This window comes from Bufo gargarizans, chromosome 8 (assembly GCF_014858855.1).
Source record: "Bufo gargarizans isolate SCDJY-AF-19 chromosome 8, ASM1485885v1, whole genome shotgun sequence".
NCBI lineage: Eukaryota > Metazoa > Chordata > Amphibia > Anura > Bufonidae > Bufo > Bufo gargarizans.
Window position 1 is genome coordinate 6232991 of NC_058087.1, and position 14783 is coordinate 6247773.

The 14783-nt window shown below is 51.0% G+C and overlaps 1 protein-coding gene across 6 annotated transcripts in view; it reads left to right on the forward strand.

Annotated features, from left to right (window-relative positions):
• The first annotated feature begins 828 nt into the window (after positions 1-828).
• The window catches only part of GTDC1 (glycosyltransferase like domain containing 1), a 264439-nt gene continuing 250484 nt past the window's right edge, over positions 829-14783 (forward strand). For 5 of the 6 annotated variants that reach the window (XM_044303926.1, XM_044303925.1, XM_044303923.1 and 2 more), the window contains exons 1-2: positions 935-1080; positions 3922-4123. In XM_044303926.1, coding sequence (XP_044159861.1) covers positions 1020-1080; positions 3922-4123 — 263 coding nt within the window. In that variant the 5' untranslated portion in view covers positions 935-1019. Of the gene's footprint in view, positions 878-934; positions 1081-3921; positions 4124-14783 lie in introns of those variants that run through there. The other variant, XM_044303929.1, reaches the window with a different exon arrangement.

Below are 14783 nucleotides of genomic sequence, written 5' to 3' on the forward strand. Positions count from 1 at the left end.
CCGCTGCAGAGGCGACGGCGGAAGGTAAACAGTGAAGCGGAGGCAGCGCTGGCACGGCGCGCGCCTCCTCTTCAAACAGCTGATCGGCGGGGGTGCCGGGTGTCAGACCCCAGCCGATCTGATACTGATGACCTATCCTGAGGATAGGTCATCAATAAATATAACTTGGACAACCCCTTTAATACATCTCTTATACATTAATGCCGGCAAGTGCCGTATTGTTCCGGAATTTTGGCCAGAAAAAATACAGCAGTTTTGTCCGGTCAAAAACCAGAAAAAGGGACGGAACAGAAGACATCCGGATGCGTACTGAACGGATTGCTTTCCTTTCAGAATGCATGAGGACAAATGATGCGGTTTTTTTCCGGTATTGAGACCCTTTACCGGATGTCAATACTGGAAAAGACTAACGCTGGTGTGAAACTACCCTCAGAACCCTTTTTTGCTAATTTTTGAGGCCAGAATTCTGGAGTGCGTAAAATTCTCCTCCAGTATTTATTTTCTTTATCAGTACTTTTATTATGATACATTATATTATTACTTTAATACATAAATATTATTATTAGATTAATTTTAAGGAGCGAGCGTCTCCTCTGACGTCACACGCGCTGGGACTTGTAGTCCTTTAACATTACTTACTACACGCTGCCGCTTTCAATCAGCAACTCCAGAGAGCCTGTGACGTCACACCGCTCGTACCCTTACGTCACTCGGGGAGAACGTCCCTAACAACGGCGTCGTACAGTCTTCTCTCAGAATCCCGCCTTTTCCCCAACGTCACCGCGACGTCACTGGAAGGCGTGGCTAGGAGACACGCCGACAGGACAGTTGAGGGAGGGGGGCGTGCCCAGTGCTGTTTGCGCATGCGCAGGAAGCGGTCAGTATCTTTTTTGCCTCTTGTCTCGTGTGCATGGTGCTTGTGTCGGGTGTTACATGCGGGGCTCCTCCATAACGCAGCGTCCTCTGCCCTGGCCTGGGGTCGTGCTGGGACTTGCGGTTCTACTATAGCTGGCTTGTTTATGCCACAGTCATTAGACACCCGTGTTAGCGTGTTGGGGGTTGTAGTCCCTCCTTACCTAGGTATCTATATTATAATCCTCTCTATGTGTTTGATTTTAGAATTTTTAGCCCTTCAGTTAGTGCGTTTTGTGTTACTCCCCTGTGTGATGACATGGGTGACGTCACTGCAGCCGCCAGTGATGTCATCTGTAAACTGATGCAGGGTTACACCACTAAAAATGCTTATCCCCTTTCCACAGCAGTCGGACCCCCATGATTACAAAAGCTGAGGCCCCGGGGTCCGCCATGAGAATTGAGCAGGGGTGGGGTGGTGCATGTGGACTGCTGGCTACTTGGCAGTCGCATAGACGTTAAAGGGGTATTCTAGTTGGTAAACGTTATCCCCTGTCCACAGGTCGGACCCCCCCCCCCCGCAGCGCCCCTAAAATGGCCGGAGCGTCTGGTCGCACACGTGCACGGTGACTCTATTCATTTCTATGGGAGCTCCTGAGAAAGCCAAATGCAGCAGATAGGTACGGGGTAACCGTTAGGGTACGTTCACACTTGCGGCAGAGGATCCTAGCAATCCGGACGCAAACGGATGCGGATCCGTCTGAAAAATGCATTGCAATACCGGATCCGTCTTTCCGGCTGTCATCTGGAAAAGCGGATCCGGTATTTATCTTTTCCACGTTTTTAAAGGTCTGTGCATGCGCAGAACGCAAAACTGGATGTTTTTTTTTCCTGAAACCTTGGGATCGGATCCAGCATTGATGCATTTCAATGGAAAATATTGCCGGATCCGACATTGCGGCAAGTGTTCAGGATTTTTGGCGGAGAGAAAACTGCAGCATGCCAAAAAACGTAAGAGGGACTGAACTGATGCATCCTGAACGGATCGCTCTCCATTCAGAATGCATGGGGATAAAACTGATCAGTTCTTTTGTAGTATAGAGCCCCTAGGACGGAACTCAATACCGGAAAAGAAAACCGCTAGTGTGAAAGTGCCGTTACCAACCGGAATACCCCTTTAGTGGCTTGGTAGATACGTCTATGCATCGCTGTTCTAGTCACGTAGGGGGCTGCGACCTCCGTTTTAATGTTCCTGGAGTTCCCGGCATTAGGACCCCAGTGAGCAGACACTTACCCCCTATCCTGTGTGTTATTAGTGGGAAACCCACTTTAAAGGGGTCGTCCGAGGTCTTGGAAACCTTTACAAGAGGCCGGGAACACCGAAAAAAAACCTCACATGCCAGACCGGAAGTGGGGCGTTCCATATACATGCTTGTCACCGATCCTGGACAATCGGTGGCCTTAGTGGTGTGGATAGAAATCTGCGCAGACTTTTTCCCACTGCTTGTGAATGCGTTATGAAATGGCCAATTAAAGGGGTTGTCTGCAGTTTAAAAAAAATTGGAATGCCTAAGCCCCCCCCCCCCCCCCCCCCACTTCAGGTGATTAAGCATTTTCACATTGGAAATCTTCCTAGCAGTCCAGCGCTGCGCTCCTCGGTGTAATTACGTTGCAGGCACTTCCTGGATCACATGCCATACATTCACCATGTGATCCTAGCCCGGTTACAACCCTGGTTGCGCCTGCGCAGTCGGAGCCACAGTTCGCTGACTGCTCACAGCTAGCCTGCTTACAACCCACGATGTATGTGGGTAGTGGCTACACAGTCAGGCAACCTCGGGGACTGTAAGCACTCAGTGCCCAAGACAACCTGACTGCGCAGGCGCAACCCCCATGCATCGCCGGTTGTAACTGGGCTAGGATGACACGCTGAATGTATGGCATGTGATCCAGGAAGTGCCTGCAACGTAATTACACCGGGGAGCGCAGCGCTGGACCTCTAGGAATATTGTTCTTACTGTTAAAGGGGGTTGTCTCCTCTCAGACAATGGGGGCCTAACGCTAGGATATTTATTTATTTTACACACTTCTATAGCGCTACTATATTCCGCAGCGCTTTTACAGACATTATCATCCAGCTGTCCCCCAATGGGGCTCACAATCTAAGGTCCCTATCAGTATGTCTTTGGAAGATATGCCACCATTGTCTTATAGGTGTGGGTCCCAGCGGGACTCTATATTAAGAACAGAGCCCTGAAAGTGGTGGAGGGCGCACTGTGCATGCGCAGCCGCCCGCCGTTCCGTTTGTATGGGTCTGCTGCATATAGCTGAGTGCTGGTCCCATAAAAGTGAATGGGAGCGGTGGCTTCAGCACTCCTTATAATTTCAAAGCATCAAGTGTGTTTACTCTCCAGGTAACATCATAGCAGTTTCGACTCACATGGGAGCGGTGGCCGGTCATGCGCAGTGCTCTCCCATTCACTTCTATGGGGCGAGCGCTTGGTGGTGGCCGGACCAGAGTCCAGCGGTGGGACCCGCACCTATAGGACAATGGGGACATATCCTAGCGTTATGCACCCATTGTCTCAGATGAGACAACCCCTTTAAATCACATGAAGGGGGACCATTAAAAAATAAACCCCTGGAGATAGGTTATCAATATATAATCAGTGGGATCCGACTGACTCCATTGTCGCCTTCTAGGCCAGTGACGTCCCATTCATCGGTCACGTGGCCTATGTGCAGCCCTGTCCCATTCCAGTGAGGGGGTCTGGGCTGCAATACCAAGCATGACCACTATACAACGTACAGCGCTGTACAAGGAGGCTGCTCCCTCCTCAAACAGCTGAGCTTCGGGGATGCCGGGTACCGGACCACCACCGATTAGATATTAAACTCCTGGGAAATCGCATTGGGTGTGGAATATCAGCAGATATGATGAGGGTTGCGACAGAATCCGTGCCGAAATCCTCATCAAATCCTGCACATGTGATTGTGCCCTTATTGATGACCCTCCCCTTCATTTAATAATATTGCATGGTATTCATGGTGTGATCATATTTATGGCAGGAGAAGACTGGACGGCGGCTAGAATGAGCGTCCTCCTGCTCGAGGCCTTTTATGGAGGCTCACACAAGCAGCTGATGGACCTGCTGAAAGTAGAAGTGGAAGGCTGCGTCCTCTACAGCCTCCCCGCCAAGAAGTGGCACTGGAGGGCCCGCACTGCCGCCCTCTACTTCATGCAGGCCGTTCCACCCGACGACTCCTACAGGTAATAATGTACCGTATACAGCGTACCAATGATGCTTGAACAAATTGGCTCTAATTTTTAAAATCCCGAATTCCCCACAAAATTTGATTTTTGCCCTAGTATTGCACATTCCTGAAATAGAATGATGTCTTTCTTTTTACTTGGAGTAATGAAAAACCTAAAGGAGTTCTCCAGGGCTAGTAAAATAGGCCTCTTTTCTTATATATTTTTTTTTTTTTAAAACAGCGCCACGCCTGTCCATGAGCTGTGTCTGGTATTGTTGCTCGGCCCCATTGATGGGAATAGGGCTGATCTGTAATACCACACATGACCTGTGGACAGATGTGGCGCTGTTTTTGGAAGAAAGCAGCCATCTTTTACTAGTACTGGGCAACCCCTTTACAGGGGAGTCTGTCTTCAGTTTTGCCCTCTTATCTTCCCCAACCTCTCCCCTCTGCCCCGAGAGCCGGCTGTAGCGTCAAGAGACCGTTCTAGAGGCGAGGGGCTGGGAAGTGTTCAGGGCAGGAAGCCCAAGGCAATTGAACATAAAAGAATTGTCTCCATGTTCAGGCTCCATTCACATTTCGGCAATTTTGCGGAACAGGTGCGGACCCATTCATTTTCAATAGGGCCGGAATGTGCTGTCCGCATCCGCGCTTCCGTTCCGCAAAAAAATAGAACATGTCCTATTCTTGTCCGCAATTGCGGACAAGGAAAGGCATTTTCTATGAGAGTGCCGGCGATGTGCGGTCTGCAAAATGCAGAGTGCACATTGCCGGTGTCTGTGTTTTGCAGATCCGCAAAACACATATGGACGAATGAATGGACCCTAACTGTGATCGTGGCGTCGTTGGAGGATAGTTGGATCTGTTGGTATCTTGTATCTCTCAAGGTACCACTTGGGACCAAACCCGATTTCGGGAGATGTTTTTTTTTTTTTTTTTTTTACAGAATAAATCAATTTCCGAAGTTATTATGTAAAATCTCACGAGACTTCGCAAAGTTATAACTTCGGCTCATCGGAGCCAATACATTCTAAGGCCTCATTCACACTTCAGTGTTTGGTCAGTGATTTCCATCAGTGATTTGTGAGCCAAAACCAGAAGTGGAGCCTCCACAGACATGAGGTAGAAGGGAAAGATCTGCTCCTGTTCTGTGTTTAGAGTTGCACCTGGTTTTGGCTCACAAATCACTGATGGAAAGTCACTGACCAAACACTGAAGTGTGAACGAGGCCTAATACTGTACGGAGCTCCTGCTCCGTACAGTATTGAAATGAAGATGACCTATCCAGTCGTGGAATTTTCTGCCTCAGAATCTGCCGCGTGTGAAGGTTCCCTTAAAGGGGTTGCTCCATCAGGACGACCCCTGTCATTATGCCCTGTGACAGCGATGCAGGACTTACTTGCGTTTGTTCACACAGTGCAATCAAATTGTGGTTTATTATCATGGCGGAACACAGCGTTTTTTTGGCAAACCACAGTTATTTGCTGCGTCTTTGTGGCAATAAACCCCAATTTGACCCTCGTGTGAAGAGACCCTTGCAAAAAGAGAGCTCTGTTACAAGCCCGGCGCTGTCTGCAGGACGTGGTCATGAACAAGACTGTTCATGTTCACTGACAGTAAGCAGAGATCTTAAACATCCCGAGGAATTGCAACAGAAAGTCCCGGTATATTAGAAAGTTGCGGAACTGTTCACTGTGTGGTGCTTAACCTCAGAAATGGGTGAGAGGAGGGATGTGCGAGATGTGATTTAGAAGATTGCGGATCCTGTTTGCTGTCTCACGGCGGCATGAAATCAATTAGGAAAGAAATGTATACGATGCGTCCGTGTGAAGGGCTGCCTCCAGTCTCTGGGCTTTTTGGTCGTGGAAGGCATTTTTGACGACTGTTCTGGCATGTCCTATAATCTGGATCCCAGCCGTGTCCTCCAGTGAATCACAAGGTCATCTCCATCCTGAAGGTCGGCATCACAAGACATCCTGTGCTCCATGTAATAAGCTAATCAGACATTGCTCACAGACACACACCCCATTAGTTAAACTTCAATTACAGTGACCTAACATAATTTAATTGCAATTCATTGGATTACCTACACTTTAAGAGATCCCACGAAAAGCTAGCATGCAATCCCAGGAAACCTGTCATGTTCTTCCCTCTTCTGGTTTATCTAGTCAGAGTGAAGATCTGATTAGGGAATATTATCACGTTAAAGGGGTTTTCTAGGATAGGCCGTCAATATCAAATTGGTAGGGGTCCAACTTTCAGCACCACCTCTGATCTGTGAGCACTTCTTGCTTTCATTGTTTGCCAGGCACAGTGCCAGACATATTGCAGTGGATGAGCCTGGTACTGCAGCTCAGTCAAAAGACAAGGACTGAGCTGCAGTACCAGGTTTAGCCACTATCGGCTGAACAGCGCTGCAGCCCCTTCTGCCAGCTGACCAGTGGGGGAGTTGGGCCCCCACCTATTTTTATTGATGGATTATTCTAAGGATAGGCCAACAATATCAAAGCCCTGGAAAGGGGTTATGCAGCTTTTCAGCATTTTTTGGGATGGCAGTCATGGGGCTTGTGGAGAGGGATAGGAGCCATGGGGCTTGTGGAGAGGGATAGGAGCCATGGGGCATGTGGAGAGGGATAGCAGCCATGGGGCATGTGGAGAGGGATAGCAGCCATGTGGGGCATGTGGAGAGGAATAGGAGCCGTGGGGCATGTGGAGAGGAATAGGAGCCGTGGGGCATGTGGAGAGGAATAGGAGCCGTGGGGCATGTGGAGAGGGATAGGAGCCGTGGGGCATGTGGAGAGGGATAGGAGCCGTGGGGCATGTGGAGAGGGATGGGAGCCGTGGGGCATGTGGAGAGGGATGGGAGGCGTGGGGCACGTGGAGAGGGATGGGAGGCGTGGGGCACGTGGAGAGGGATGGGAGGCGTGGGGCACGTGGAGGGGGATGGGAGGCGTGGGGCACGTGGAGAGGGATAGGAGGCGTGGGGCACGTGGAGAGGGATAGGAGGCGTGGGGCACGTGGAGAGGGATAGGAGGCGTGGGGCACGTGGAGAGGGATAGGAGGCGTGGGGCACGTGGAGAGGGATAGGAGGCGTGGGGCACGTGGAGAGGGATAGGAGGCGTGGGGCACGTGGAGAGGGATAGGAGGCGTGGGGCACGTGGAGAGGGATAGGAGGCGTGGGGCACGTGGAGAGGGATAGGAGGCGTGGGGCACGTGGAGAGGGATAGGAGGCGTGGGGCACGTGGAGAGGGATAGGAGGCGTGGGGCACGTGGAGAGGGATAGGAGGCGTGGGGCACGTGGAGAGGGATAGGAGGCGTGGGGCACGTGGAGAGGGATAGGAGGCGTGGGGCACGTGGAGAGGGATAGGAGGCGTGGGGCACGTGGAGAGGGATAGGAGGCGTGGGGCACGTGGAGAGGGATAGGAGGCGTGGGGCACGTGGAGAGGGATAGGAGGCGTGGGGCACGTGGAGAGGGATAGGAGGCGTGGGGCACGTGGAGAGGGATAGGAGGCGTGGGGCACGTGGAGAGGGATAGGAGGCGTGGGGCACGTGGAGAGGGATAGGAGGCGTGGGGCACGTGGAGAGGGATAGGAGGCGTGGGGCACGTGGAGAGGGATAGGAGGCGTGGGGCACGTGGAGAGGGATAGGAGGCGTGGGGCACGTGGAGAGGGATAGGAGGCGTGGGGCACGTGGAGAGGGATAGGAGGCGTGGGGCACGTGGAGAGGGATAGGAGGCGTGGGGCACGTGGAGAGGGATAGGAGGCGTGGGGCACGTGGAGAGGGATAGGAGGCGTGGGGCACGTGGAGAGGGATAGGAGGCGTGGGGCACGTGGAGAGGGATAGGAGGCGTGGGGCACGTGGAGAGGGATAGGAGGCGTGGGGCATGTGGAGAGGGATATCTACCCATCTATAAGGAAAACCAAAAGTACAACAGAACACATGTTCAAAGGGGATATGCTGTGGAGCAACTACGTGTTTAAGGGATTGTCTCTTAAAAAAGTAATGACCCCTATTCACAGAATAGGATAGAAATAGTTGTCTGGTTGGTGGGTGTCGAGGGATCCTCTCCTATATAAAGTTAAATAGAGCGTCCTCGGACATGCGCCACCATTACTCTATTCAAAGAGGGGAACGTGGGGACCCCAGCAGTCAGACCCCTGCCAATCAGGTATTTTCCATGGAACAAGCCCTTGAATATACCCCCATACTGTGTGACTATTTGCCGTGTGCTCCCGCAATGCTCTGCGACAGGAGCGACCGGCAGAGTTTTGTATTTGGAGAAGAAAATGGCAAAACTGTAAATCGGTCCAAGATGAGTAAAATGAAGTATTTACAAAGTCGCTGAGGCTTTTTATGTTTCTTTTCGTTGTGGAATGTTGTAAACTTCACTTCTGTTAATGTTTTTCCACATAAAACGCATGAAAACGACATTCTAATCGGAGCCCAGCGGCACGTAGCACATTATAGGGGAAAACAATGCGGCCATTTTATTTATACCACGGACCTATGAAGAACGCCCTGGTATCGTTATTCTCGTGCTCCACAATCGCCCTACACATGGCAGCTTTGACAGTCCTTGAAACCTGTGAGCAGTCTGCAGGAAATGACAGTACGATACAAGTAGATGAGGTTTTAAAAACCCCATTCACATGTAGCGGTAAAACGAGCGTATTTACGGAAATGCCGTGAATTTTTACGGCGGAGTCAAAATCAATAGCGAAGTCTGGATACAACATGTTTTTCTTTTTCATGGAGTCACTGCATATTCACCGTAGATTTGTGCAAAGTTTTTCTTCCATGTATGGACGCTCCGTACCTTTAGAGCATTCGCCGTCCGCCTCCTTCCCTCTTGTCACAAGGTGTTTGCCCTGTAAAGATTGCTGCATCGGTGGTTATAACGCCGTGTTCACACACAAGCACTTTGTAAAGTGGTAATTACAGCTGCAGCATCTCATCGCATGGGGACGGGGGGCTTGGGAGATGCTAATGATGTTAAAATGTGGCAATATTACGTGAACATGTGAACCCCCTCTAAATTACTTCTCCCCTGCCCAATATATGTGCGGATAATATGCTACTGCGCCATAGAGTGGGGGGGTTGGGGCTAAAACAAAGGGGCAATGCCGCGGGTCTGGATTCCGTGCTTGTAGTAGCACAAGTTCTACCTCCTCCGGCCGGGGCTACACGCAGAATGAAGAGCGCATCGTGACATCGCAGGAAATGATTGTGAATTTGGGGGCGTTACTACAAGCGAATGTGATGCGATCGCAACACAACAGTGGCAAAAAATCCAAACCTGGTGGATTTTTTTGTTGCAGATTGCAAAAACACAAGAGACTTTTCCGATACGGTAAATCATACGCCACCCATGACGTGTCACAACTGCGTTTAAAGGGGGTAGCAAATTCTCAATCTCACACGCAGGTAAATCGCGCCCTAAAACAGTTGCGCAACTCCAATAGGTCAACCAAAGTCGCGAGATAGCCCTAACCTATAAGGGGTATTCTGGTAAGATAGTGGATAACTCTTAGATCAAGTCCTACTGCTGGGTCCCCCACCTGTAATGTGAACGGGGCCCCTGTACCCCACAGGGTCCCTGCAATGAACGGAGCAGTAGATTGAGCACGCGCACCTCTGCTCCATTAATCTCTGTGGGACCTTTTTCGGAAATAGCGGAGCGCTGTGTTCTGCTATCTCAGAGAGTCTCTTAGAGCTGAATGGAGCGGCAGTGCGCATGCTCGACCAGACACTTTGGCGGGTTCTGCCCCTGCCTTTGTAATCAGTAGGGGTCCCAGAGGCCCGCACAGCCCTATAGTTATCCCTTATCTTGGATAGGGAATACCTTCTAACTGCCATAATACCCCTTTAAGGTTAGGGCTGCATGGCGACCTTGCTTGACCCATTGGAGTTGCAAGACTGTTTTAGGGTACAATTTAGGATTTGCTACAGCCATTAGTCAGTGAAATAAAAATTCTGTTTGGTTGCAAGTGGGTCGCATACAACACTGTAACAGCAATGTTCAAAGGTAGCTTGATGGGGGAGTCGCAGCAGTGGGACCCCCACTGATCTAAGGGTTATTCTGTCATTTGATGTTCTCCCCTATCCATAGGATAGTCAGTGGATAGCTTCAAGTCACCAGAATGCCCCTTTAAAGAGGTGAATGGGAGGTGCTTCAGACTCCGTTGTCTGTTTTGGCAGCTGCTGATTGGTCGGGGCATCGGATACCCGCCAATCTGATATTGATGACCTATCCTAAAGGGTGTATTAGACACCCCGATCATGCAGACGATTGTCAGGAGGGAAGCGTTCCGTCATGGAAATCGCCCGCTTGCTTGCTGAGGAGATCGCTGCTATTACATGCACTGATCTCCTCCGCAGCATGGCGAGGAGCGATCGCTATGTCATCACTCGTCCACATGCTGTACAGTGGTTTGCTGGCGGCAGATCGTAATTAGACCGCACAATCTGCCGCCGACAAATCCTCATCTTTCAGCATGCCGAAAGTTCTGGATTGCCCAATACACGAGCGTTTATTAAGGTCGCGATCGTCGGACAGAAAATCTGCCCGTTGAATACACCCTTAGGCTCCATTCACACATCCTCAATTCCATTCCGCATTTTGCGCAACGGAATTGCGGACCCATACATTTCTATGGGGCCGCACGACATGCGGCCCCGATCCGGAGTTGCGGACCCGCACTTCCGGGTCCGCAATTCCGATCCTGAAAAAAATAGAACATGTCCTATTCTTGTCCGCAATAGCAGACAAGAATAGGCATATTCTCTTAGTGCCGGCAATGTGCGGTCCGCAAAACACGCCGCTGTCCTTGTTTTGTGGATCCGCAAAACACACACGGATGTGTGAATGGACCCTTAAGGATAAGTCATCACTATCTGTAACAAGAGAACCCCTTTAAATCCCTGTTTTCTCATCTCACCTTATACTATTGTCTTGCTATACTACTCCTTCAGTGTCATGGACTTGATTCCTAGAACTTACAGGAGTGATAGTTGTAGTAGTAGTTGATGGGAGTGTTTCACACGTATAGATTGACTAGGCCTCAGATTCTCCTTTGACCGTTCTTCTACTGAAGTGTCTCCTTCTTGGAGATTCCAGCCATCTGTCCTTGATGACCGCGTTCCACTCAGGAAGCTCGAATTGACTTAGAAGGAGTTAGTTTTGATTGATGCTTTAGGCTTTTTGGAACAGGTGTGTTCAGCTGGCTCTCGCGTATCGCCTTACAGAGGTCCAGGTACACGGCCCATCACATGAGCGGCTGATGTGTCCTTTCATCACCACATACTGAACGTGTCCTGCACATCTATAATTTGCCTGCGATATTTGACCTGTGGAGACTAAACCTGGTGGAGTCTGTGTCTTAATGTAGATAATTGTCTCATTTCCCTGATCATTTAACTTTCAACATAGGAGGCGACCACTTATTCTATCATCTGGCAGTGGCAGACAGATTGATGTTATGACCCTTTATAAGGCATATGTACTTCTGAGTTACGGCGTGTTAAATGGGGTGTTTGCCCCCCCGGGCCTCCGCCGCCTTGGCTCTCTGTTGCACCCTGTCCAGTCCAGGATCTGGCCGCGACAATTACTTACTTTTCGTAAGTAATATAGAAGTGAATGGAGAGAGACGCACATGGGCTGCCTCCTGTCCATTCACAAGATGGTGGTGAGGGTCCCACCTCTGGAACCTGCTCCTATCAGACATTTATGGCCTATCCTTCTGCTCCACTGTCAACCATGGCCAAGGCACTGCACGCAAGTATGATGTCAGCAAACTAGACCGATGACATCATTGGCCCCAACAACTTGATAAAAAGTAGCAACAGATAAAAACTTTTAGCAGTATCTTTTGTCAGTATTTTTGCCCACTGTCTGACCACATTATTTGGGAATATTTGTATAGTGCTATTACTTGGGTCCTATTTGGCATGATTATGGTAGTGGCCCGCCCCCTCCACTGTGACATCACAATCCTTCAGCTGCGGCCGGCTCGGCGCATGCGCACTAAGTATGGTGAGGCCAATGCCCACTGCAGGGCATTCAGTGCGCAAGCACCGACCATTGACAATGCTCACCAGCCGACCGGAGCTGAAGGAGGATTGTGACTAGGGCTGCAGTAAACGTTTATTTTAGTAATCGAGTATTCTATCGATAATTTTTTACAGTTAATCGAGTATTTTAATAAGAAAAAATGAATTAATAGACTGTTTTCCTTTATAAAAACTCATCAGATCCCCTGCCATCAGTCTCCAACACCCTTTGCTCCCCCCTGTGTGATCAGCCCAAGTGCATCAGTTCCCCCAGTGCCATCAGCTCCCCCCACCCCAGTGCCATCAGCTCTGTTCCACCAGTGCCTTCAGCTCTCCCCTACACCAATGCCTTCAGCTGCACTGCCCCAGTGCCATCAGCCCCTCCATGCCATCCATTGCCATGTCCCCCACTCCCCTAGTGCCATCAGATCAGCCCCTCCATGTCCCCCAGTGCCATCAGATCAGCCCCTCCATGTCCCCCAGTGCCATCAGATCAGCCCCTCCATGTCCCCCAGTGCCATCAGATCAGCCCCTCCATGTCCCCCAGTGCCATTGGATCAGCCCCTCCGTGTCCCCCAGTGCCATCGGATCAGCCCCTCCGTGTCCCCCAGTGCCATCGGATCAGCCCCTCCGTGTCCCCCAGTGCCATCGGATCAGCCCCTCCGTGTCCCCCAGTGCCATCGGATCAGCCCCTCCGTGTCCCCCAGTGCCATCGGATCAGCCCCTCCGTGTCCCCCCAGTGCCATCGGATCAGCCCCTCCGTGTCCCCCCAGTGCCATCGGATCAGCCCCTCCGTGTCCCCCCCAGTGCCATCGGATCAGCCCCTCCGTGTCCCCCCAGTGCCATCGGATCAGCCCCTCCGTGTCCCCCCAGTGCCATCGGATCAGCCCCTCCGTGTCCCCCCAGTGCCATCGGATCAGCCCCTCCGTGTCCCCCCAGTGCCATCGGATCAGCCCCTCCGTGTCCCCCCAGTGCCATCGGATCAGCCCCTCCGTGTCCCCCCAGTGCCATCGGATCAGCCCCTCCGTGTCCCCCCAGTGCCATCGGATCAGCCCCTCCGTGTCCCCCCAGTGCCATCGGATCAGCCCCTCCGTGTCCCCCCAGTGCCATCGGATCAGCCCCTCCGTGTCCCCCCAGTGCCATCTGCCCCTCTATGCCATCCATTGTCTGCTGCCCCCCTTCAGTGCCATGTCCCCAGCGCCAGTGAAATAAAATACTTACCTTTCCTGTAGGGGCGCCGCTCCACAGCTCCTTCCTCTTCTTCTCCATGCGCTGCACTGGATCCTGATGTCACACAGTTTCGGGTCATAGTGCGAGCTTACGTGCGCTATGACCTGACGATGTTTCAGGATCCAGTGCAGCGCGGTACGGCCGGCGGGTGATCACGGAGCGGTAAGTAAAAGCAAGCGTTTCTTTCCCGCTCCGTGGTCACATGACACAAACGAATCCTTGATGCCAAAAATTTGCATCGATGATTTTTTTGTGTCTAATTACTTGATTCAATCGAGTAATCGTTTCAGCCCCAATTGTGACGTCGCCTTGGAGGGAGCGGGCTGGATGGAGCAAGGCGAGGTACAGGGAACAAGTGAAGAGGAGGGCTTGGGCTCCTTGAGAAGGCGTGCCTGGGCTCCTATACAGTGATGCCCGCCCCGCTGGCCACCTTGAGACCACATTTGCATATGAATAAAAGTTAAAGAAAACCTGTCATCAATGTTATGCTACCCATACTAACGGCAGAATAAAGTAGAGACAGGTGAGTTGATTTCAGCGGTCGGTCATTTATAAGATAAAAGTAAGTGGTTGTCGAAAACCAACATCACAATAGTTGCAGACTGGGCCTGGAGAAGAGTCACGGACACCTGAGAAGAGTCCTGGTTATTCATGATCTCCTGCTCTCCCGCCCGCCTGCTGATGACTGACCGCCTTCTACAGAGTTTTCTCCCTTTCTCTCTAGGAGAGAACTGCCAATCATCAGCAGATGGGAGGGAGAGCAGGAGATTAGGAATAAGCAGGACTCTTCTCAAGTAGATTTGACTCTTTTCCAGGCCTGGGCTGCAATGGTTATGATGTTGGTTCTCGGCAACCACCTACCTTTAGCTGATGAGTGACACACCGCTGACATCAGCATTTCTGTCACTATCTTATGCTGCCCTCAGTGAGGTCACCATAGAGTTGATGTCAGGTTCCCTTTAATTTTCTGCACTTCGGATACTAATACTAAGACAAGTAAGTTTTATGTTGAGTCAGGCAGCAGTATGTATCCCTGGACTGGGTCACATATAGTTAGATTTAGGCCTCATGCACACGACTGTTGTGTGCATCCGTGTCCGTTGTTCCGTTTTCCGTGATTTTCTGCGGACCCATTGACTTTCAATGGGTCCGTTGAAAACTCGGAAAATGCACCGTTTGTCATCCGCGTCCGTGATCCGTGTTTCCTGTCCGTCAAAAAAATATGACCTGTCCTATTTTTTTGCCGGACAACGGTTCGCGGACTCATTCAAGTCAATGGGTCCGTGAAAAAACACGGAGGCACACAAGATTGTCATCCGCGTCCGTGATCCGTGTCCGTTTTTTTCCTATCATTTTCAAGGCAAACTTGACTTGATTTCTTATTCACTTTTCTGGTC